Below are 8,523 nucleotides of genomic sequence, written 5' to 3' on the forward strand. Positions count from 1 at the left end.
CACCCTTGATGTGGCAAGAAACTATATGAGAATACATTTGATATACAGTGACAGTTGGCATGACAATATTTTTGTCACTGTGACAATGATGGTGTCATGACTTGATAGTGATGATTGTGATTTGGCAGTCGTGATGACAGAGATGTTTTGACAGTCTCTCTTTGACAATGATGATGACAGTGATATGACAACATTGTATGGATTGCTTTTATGAAAACTAGGGTTTTGCAGTACAGTCTGAGCAAAAGCAATTGTGTAGCGATCAGATTGGTTACTAAGATTGAACAGAGAAGAGTTGTTCAGCAGCTAGGGTTTGATATGCAGTTTGGACAGAGATAAAAGTGGTTAATATTAACAATTAGAGTTTGATGTGCAGAGGCAGATTTGATTGACAGAGTTTGTGTTGCAGTTCTCTTGTATTGCAGTTTCTTTGTATTGATTTAGGGCACAGGTGGATCCAAACTGAAAATTGTGAAATGTGGTTAGCAAGTTGATCAGGGGGCAGGGTAGTGCAAGGCAGGAGAGTGAAGTTTCCTTTAGGTTAAAGCCTGAGAACACTTCATGGTGGCAGGGTGGTGCTAGGGAAGGTTGTAGCTTGAATAGAGCGTTGAAGAGTCCGTCGAGTAGCAATTGGTAAACAAGGTGTTGGAGCATCCATCAAGTTGGAGCCTGAAAACTAGGGTGTTGGAGCATCCTTCCAGTTATAACTGGTAAACAGGGCGTAGGAGCGTCCTTCTAGTTGGAGCCTGTAAATCAGGGGGTTGGAGCCTCCTTCAGTGAGAGTTGAAAACTTGATGTAAAATCTTTTAAAGACAAATATTAAGAAACGTTCGGTGGTTTTTGCCCCGAAGGGGTTTCCACCTAAAAATCCCTGTGTCTACTGTTTTTATTATTGTGCATTGTTGAATGGCGTTGATGAATGTTTATTTTTATCTAATGTTAATGATAATTAATGCTCTGTAAAGAAAAATTAACTAATTGTAAGTGAAATATAGATTCAGCCCCCTCTAAGCATTTCCAACAACAGTGGTCTATCTTTTACAAGAATTTTGACTTGATCACAAAGAGAATACTATCCTCTTTCCATAAAGTGAATGCTTCAAAGCTTCGGCCTCTTTCCACAGAAGTCAACCACAAAAATCTCAATCCCTTTCCTCAGAGATATGCCACAGGGTTTCAGCCCCTTTCACAGAGATATGCCACAGGGTCTCAGCCCCTTTCCTTAGAGATATTCCACAGGGTTTCGACCCCTTTCCTCAAAGATATGCCACAAAAACCACACTGATCTCAACCTCCTATTCTTGCTTGAGCAAGGGCAGTAGGAATACTTCTTATGCTTCTAAATTTGGCCTCCTAGACTCCTTGAATACCTTTGTAGATTGCAGAGACATATTGCTTGAGTGTGTGATCCTAAGTGTGACCTTGGGGGAGAGCGAAGAGGCTTATTTATAGCCTTTCAATCATGCGAATGGGTGTGTCTCGTCGGCAGGCCAACATGACTCTTGGAGGGATGACTTGGCCTCTTGTGGAGGCAAAATTATTAATTCAAATTTTCAAATTTTCCCACTTTGATAAGGTCATGAAGAACATGCCTTATAATATTTCTTTTGAATAAAAACAAATAAATAGTTTTCTTTTTCTTGCAAGCATGAAGAACATGCTTCATATAATTTTTCTTTTACAGATATAATTTATATTTTTCATCATTACATGTACAAATGATACATTATGAAGACCAACCATAGCTACAAAATTCAACATCTACCAGTGTAATGTCTCTCATCAAATAGTTGTTGCTTGCAGGTGTTCATCAACAGCATTCCAGTAAAGGCAAAAGGAAATTGTGACCTAATAGCCAATAGCTTCTCTCCTTGTTCTCCATGCCGTTCATTAAAATGAGTTCATCTAAATCTAAAAGGTTGATTGGTTTCTTTGAAGCAAGAAAATATTTTAACTCCATTTGAAGGGGTGTGCCAAAACTGGAAAATTTCTTCTCTACAAACACTGCCAAATAAAGTCAAACTAGAGAAATTTCTCTCTAGATCCAGCAGTTTGGTTCTATAAGTAAGCATGCCATACTTGATGCAAGACTCGTAGAAGTCACGTCTACGAGACCACTCACCTCAAGCATAGACTTGTATCTAATGTCTAAAGCTTTCAAACTTGGTTTAGCGACCCTTGATTTTGTTTGGCCTACAAGACTGAGTTTTGTCAAAATTGTAAAATCCAGATGATGATTTAAGGTTGTCCCCTATATTTCAGATGAATCATTATAATGTGGATACGGCAATTTCTTAGGATTCTTCTAGGCACTGTGTTTTGCGGTGTTATATGCAATAAGACCCAACCCTAGCCCATGGTTAGTTATAACTTATGACTGTTCTATTGATGGTAGTCAATCAGTCAAATGCTGGTAGAAATGACGTATAACAGAATAAGAAACAGATCAATACTTATGTCAATGGAGCTCCAAGGTGATGAAATAACATTCAATTCACCCTCATCTCATATCATCCTGACTTAGGTCTTCAAAGATGTCGTATACATAAATGTCTATCAGCCGATACTATTTTCAAAATTGTGAATTGCGTTTTTAGTTCCATATATTTATGTATAATATTTTGTTTTGATCTAAAATCCCTGTCTTATTATGGTCTAGCAGCAACTTGGAGAAGTTCTTGTGAGGATGACCAAGGGTCAACTCCTGGCTGGCTTGCTCCCTCCTGCATGGTGGATGGGCAAGTGTGACTTTATTGTGGCCTAGCCGCCAGTGTTTCTCCAAACTGCACATCGATCATGCTTGGCACTTGGGCTGTGGATGTAAATCCAGCCAATGCCGCCATTGTTTACTGAACCTTACGGCCAACCAAACAAGACCCTCTTTCCAATGGGTTTTTGTAATGATTACAATATTATCTTTTGCTGAAATGTTTGTTAGCTGCTATTCTTACGTTCTGTCAAACATCACCAATTTTGACATCGACTGATTTGTATGTTTCAAAGTTTTTCATACGCTAAACCCTGGATCAAGACAATATTATCAAAGCATTAGACCAAACCTATGAAGAGGTTGTCAAGGTAATTATATTCAAGCTATTATTTCAGGAAATTTTAGGCGACTTTTTTAGGAATAAGTAAACAATTCTGGTGAGGTTTTATGCTGCTTCTGCAGATGTTTTCCAAAAATTATTACAGCAGAATTCATTTCTCCGTGAACATTAACAACTTTTTACACCTGTTTATTTAGGTTCTTTTCCACATAAGCATCTATCTAGTACCTTCTCAAGAACAATCGTATTGGTTATATTTGTGTAATGGTATCGTTTTGTTGTCAACTTTCATCTTTTTAGCCAATTGTTGTATTTGTTGCTTCTTTTATTTTCCTTTTTCCTTTCTTGTTCTTTACTCGTGAATGATCGAAGAGGGTACAGAAATCCTTGCAATAGCAGATTTACAATCAGAAAATCTTAGGCTGCTATGCAGTGACCGAGGGATATCTATTCGTCAAAGTTGCCCAAGACAATATACCAGGTTTGAAAAAGTTCGACAGGGTCTCAAAGAGGGGAAGATTCGGAAAGTTCAGGATCTCGAAAAATGTTTGAAAGTTTGACCGAGGGATATCTATTCGTCAAAGTTGCCCAAGACCATATACCAGGTTTGAAAAAGTTCGACAGGGTCTCAAAGAGGGGAAGATTCGGAAAGTTCAGGATCTCGAAAAATGTTTGAAAGTTTGACGAAAGAGTTTGAGTATGTGGAACATTTATAATTATACTTGGAACCATACATATTAACCAGAAATTCAAATAATTGAAGCATGCACTGTTTGTTTTGCTATTAAAATGTTCTTTTATGTTATGTTTTGTTGCATTTGTCGAGAAAAGGTTCAGAAGTTCAGTTAAGACTGGTTCTGCGGGTCAGGGTTTGGAATCTGGCCAAACCTAAGCCAGGTCGGGCGGCCAGCCGAACCTGGGAACTAAGCTCTCAAAGCTTGCACCTGGCCTCCACTACAAAGACCGCATTAGCATAAGGGAACAGAACCGGTGTTTGCCACATAAACATTATTTCACATCTGGCAAAGACTCAGTGATCGACCAGTCCAATTATCGGATACTGTTAAAATAAAGATATGAATAAGCATTTTCCAGGACAACGCGGATTTGTCACAGTGATATTGGACACATATAAAACAGATAGGAAACCACTATAACCTGGCATGTGTTTTACTAGTTGTGAAGTCCCTGTAAGAGGTTTAACGTGTAGATTTCTTAGGAATCATCATGTGGGTATGTATAATTCAAAGTTCCCACAGATGAACAGGTTAATTATCCATCTATTAAAGGATATGGCTGACGCCCACGGAGGCAAGCAAGCTATTAAACATCAAAATTTGAATGAAAATACAAACTAAAATTAAAACAGGATTCAAAAGCAGTAATGCACACCTCGCTGTGAAGCCAGTTTGTGTCGAACTGTGGAGAAAGGTTGGATACTTGTGCGAGTCAGCGGGTCTCCAATGATGGATGACAACAGCAAGGAAGCCATCGGACTGAATCAGTGAAGGGATGACAAATCTTTGGACTAAACCAATTAAGGGATGGTGGGTTCAATGCAGTGAATCCAACTCAGCTCATGCTAACTCCTACCATTACTTTATAGTTAATTGCAGTTAAGGTATTCACAAATCCCCGGCTCAGATGCTATTCAAATATTGAAAAAGCTCAGATGCTATTCAAATATTGAAAATGAGCTAGACCAGTTTGACAGGCATTAGTGTTCGAAACTAATTGGCCTGAACGAAATTTCGTAACTGGATAAAATGGCAGACATGGAGTTATTGAGCCCTTGTATTGCAATGAGAAATTTAACTAACGTGAATAGAATAAATGGATTAACGAAAACATGAAATGATATTTTAATTTTTATGAAATGAATTTTTATTTTTATTTTGTAAGTTGGGGTGGTTCTCTTTCTATTACTTATATAAAATCACATGAGTACATGATATCAAAAAATAATAACTCGTCCTCTTGGGGAAACCGAGTATTTTGCCATCTCAAGTTTTTTATGGCAGACCAAAAATAAAAAGTCCAAAGTCTAAATGTCGCAGCAAGATAAACTATCAGTCCTGAGAGTTCCTGATTCTACTAGTTTGCAGAAAACAATTTTCCTTATCTAAAGCATTCAAAAATCTGCAGTTAACTAAGCTATGTAGATTCATTCTCAAAATTATACATATCTTTCCTCAATCGTCTTCAACTCCTGGTTGTTGGCTAGCTTCTCCATCTGCGCCCCGTTGTTCTCCCTTCAGCATCTGTTGTAATTCATCCAACTTCTTTTCCTGCATCTCTAAGGAAATGTGTATGAATCTCAGTTCCCTTCTCCATTCCTGACCTCCCTGAGCTATCTCCTCCATTTCAGTAGCAACTTGTTCAAGGGCCTTTGCTAATAACCGCTTCATAACCCAGTAAATATGCAGAGATTGTTTAAACAGAGACATCCTTCCTCTGGTGTTTCCGGGATCATGCAGCAGGAATTCCCAATCCTCCATTTCGGAGTCAAATTGGCCCTGCAGAGCTTCCTCCTCCAAATTCTGTATGAGTCGCCTGACATGTGGGTTAGTGTTATGCTGGTAGGCTCTCTCTGCCTGGCGAATCCTTTTCTCCATCGACCTTCTGGCTTTTTTTGCGGGCCCCGCTTCCTGCTCCGTCTTTTCTTCTCTTTCCCCTTGGCTTCTGCTCTGATTCCGGCCTCTCCTGCCGCCCGCGACCTTTCTGTTACCCGGTCCTCTGTCATCCATTCTTCTACCTCCCATTCCTCTGTTTCCCGTTCCTCTGCCATACCGCCTGACCCGTTCAACTGGTAATGTTGGCTGATCTTCCGCCATCTGAGCGTTAACCGAGCCTCCTGTGGCTTTGCCTTTTGCTGAATAGGCTCTGTTCCTTTCCCGACAAGGATATTCATCTTCCGAGTCGTCAGTTATCTCAAGGATCTCTGCCGGCCCCTCCTCCTTTGCAATCATTTTACCCTTCCTATCTTTGTTTCGTTCATCAGCTAGCGTCTGCTCTTCCGTCACCCTGGATTTCGTTCGAGTTTCCATGTCGGCTCTAGTGCTGACACGAGGAAGATACCACAGCGATATAGAAGCTCTCCTGTATCGTAACCTATGCGTTGTTCTGATCTCGTCTCGTTGGGTATCAAACAGTCTGAATTGATGTCTTATCTTTACATTCTGAATACTTATTCTATTTCCGCTTTCGGGGTGAGTTTCTATATTGGTGTTGTACCATCGCCATTTATTATCCCCGTTGTTACCTTTCCTATCCATCCTACTTAGATTTCGTTTCCTGATTCGAGGCTCTAACAAGCCGTTCGACCACCCTCTCCGATCGCACTGATTAATTATGGTGCGGTAGTGCTGATCCGGTAATACCGTTCGCACGGGCCGCCTGGATGATGTCCACTGCGCTTTCATCATACCACTCCTCTGACTGTACCTACCTGCATTTATTATCTGGGACCTCCCAACCCATTCATCAATCCTATTGATTACCTCCAGAATTCTCGTTCGTGGCTTGATCATGATCATCTTTTATTATGTTTGCCAGGTCCGCCCAATCCCTCTTGTATTGCACCGCTGTCCATTAGCTGTCCACCAAGCTACCCTGACCACTGCAACCCCAGTTCGCCAGGTAATCGGCCGCACGATTCCCGTCTCTTCTGGCGTGGTAGAGAATTTTGTATTCCAGTCGTTTTAGTAATTCCGCTATCTCCTGTACAATTCCGGCGGTTCTCCAATTGATGGTAATTTGTTCCCAGTCTCTACCGTTATTTAGTTTTTTCATGATCTCAATCGCCATCTGCGAATCGCCTACAATTTCCACGTTTGTATAGCCATTTCTGATTGCGATCCTTAACCCCTGATGAATCGCCCAGAGTTCAGCCTCGTTATTCGTCATCTCCCCACCCCATTCAACATAAATCCATCTAACCTTCTTCTTATCATCACGAAAAATTCCTCCAAATCCTGCATTACCCGGATTCCCCTTTGAAGCACCATCGAAGTTCAATTTGATAAAATTTTCCCTGGGATAACTGAATTTGTCTAAACTCTGAGTTCGTTCTCCATGCCTTTTTTCCTGCTTCCGATAAACCATTTCATAATTTAAACTTAAATTATTTAGGATTACTCCCTCAATTGAATCAGTCTTCCAATCTTCCACCTCCCATTTCTCCGATAGGATTGTTTCTCTCATGAGATTAATCGCTCTTCTCCATACAATTTCCGGCTTCTTCACTTTGTCCTGGAAAATCCGTCGATTCCTTTCCTTCCATATCATCCATAACACAAATCCCACAATAAGGTCCCAAGCTCTGCGCACCACTTTACACTGGTATTTCTCCTTATGCCATTGAAAGATTATTGCCTTGATATCCCCGGGGACTAGCTCGGTTTTACAGAATATCTTTCTAGTGTCCAGCCATAATTTTCTGGTGAACATGCAATTAATAAGGAGGTGATCTCGCGTTTCCTCATCCTGTTTACAAAGGCAACATCTAGATGGACCGCTAAAACCTTTTTTTTGAATTATGTCCCATGTTAGGATCTTATTTTTGGCTGCAAGCCATGTGAACAGGGATATTTTCGGCCACGAGTTGCTTTTCCAGATTATCATCCATTCTTGATTCTCCTCATTTATAACCTGGGAGTCAGTTAAGTAGTATGCCTCTTTGACTGTGAAGGATCCTTTCGCAGAGTTTCCCCATCTCAGAATGTCTTTTCCTGTTCTAGCTTTTATCTTTCAGGAGTTAACCTCTTTCATGAAAGCTTCCTGTTGCTCTCTATTTAGCTCATTGTCCATTTCTTTTGGATCTATCCATTTCCTCCAGATTCCATCTAAATTCATCTGCCTTCCAATTGTCTTTAACACATTTTTGATTTCTCCCTATTTTGTCCTGTAATTGATGGACATTCTGAATTCTGTTCATCCTTTCCTTTTGCTGCCATCTCTCCTTCCAGAAGTTGGCTTCTTCACCTCCTCGTATTTCCCAGAACGCATGTCTTTCTACTATATCTCTATTCTGCCAAGCTAAATCCCAAATTGTTGACCCCTTCGGAGTTTCCTTCAATCTCAAAATGTCCTCAGTTGTATTTGGCATATTGTATTTGTGTGTCCATATAGCCTTCCATAAGTCATTGCCCCCTCTTAACCATCGCCACCAGAGCTTTGCACCTAACACTCTGTTCAGCTTTTCTGGGTCCCGCAAACCTAGACCTCCTTTTTCCTTTCTTTCCATTAAGTGATTCCAGGAAACTAAGGCCCATTTTTTACGTTGTGCTGTCCCTCCCCAAATAAATTTTCTCGTGATCTCCCTAATCTTTGCACAAACACCTGATGGGGCTGCCATTATTGACAGTGGATAAATGGGAATGGCTTGTAAAACCGATTTTGCCAGCACTACCCTTCCAGCTATATTTAGAGTTCCGAAGGCCCAATTCATCATTTTATTCTTTAGTTTATCCAA

General features: G+C 40.4%; 1 protein-coding gene across 1 annotated transcript in view; it reads right to left on the reverse strand.

Annotated features, from left to right (window-relative positions):
• MAP1C (methionine aminopeptidase 1B) overlaps nucleotides 1-4,877 on the reverse strand; it is a 308,081-nt gene extending 303,204 nt beyond the window's left edge. Inside the window, exon 1 of the mRNA XM_089424489.1 lies at nucleotides 4,443-4,877. Coding sequence (XP_089280615.1) covers nucleotides 4,443-4,542 — 100 coding nt within the window. The 5' untranslated portion in view covers nucleotides 4,543-4,877. The remainder of the gene's footprint in view (nucleotides 1-4,442) is intronic.
• Nucleotides 4,878-8,523: the final 3,646 nt, after the last annotated feature.

Source organism: Pinus tabuliformis, chromosome 4_2 (assembly GCF_031772625.1).
Source record: "Pinus tabuliformis cultivar Carrire ecotype Pingquan chromosome 4_2, CPIR1, whole genome shotgun sequence".
NCBI classification, from domain to species: Eukaryota; Viridiplantae; Streptophyta; class Pinopsida; order Pinales; family Pinaceae; genus Pinus; species Pinus tabuliformis.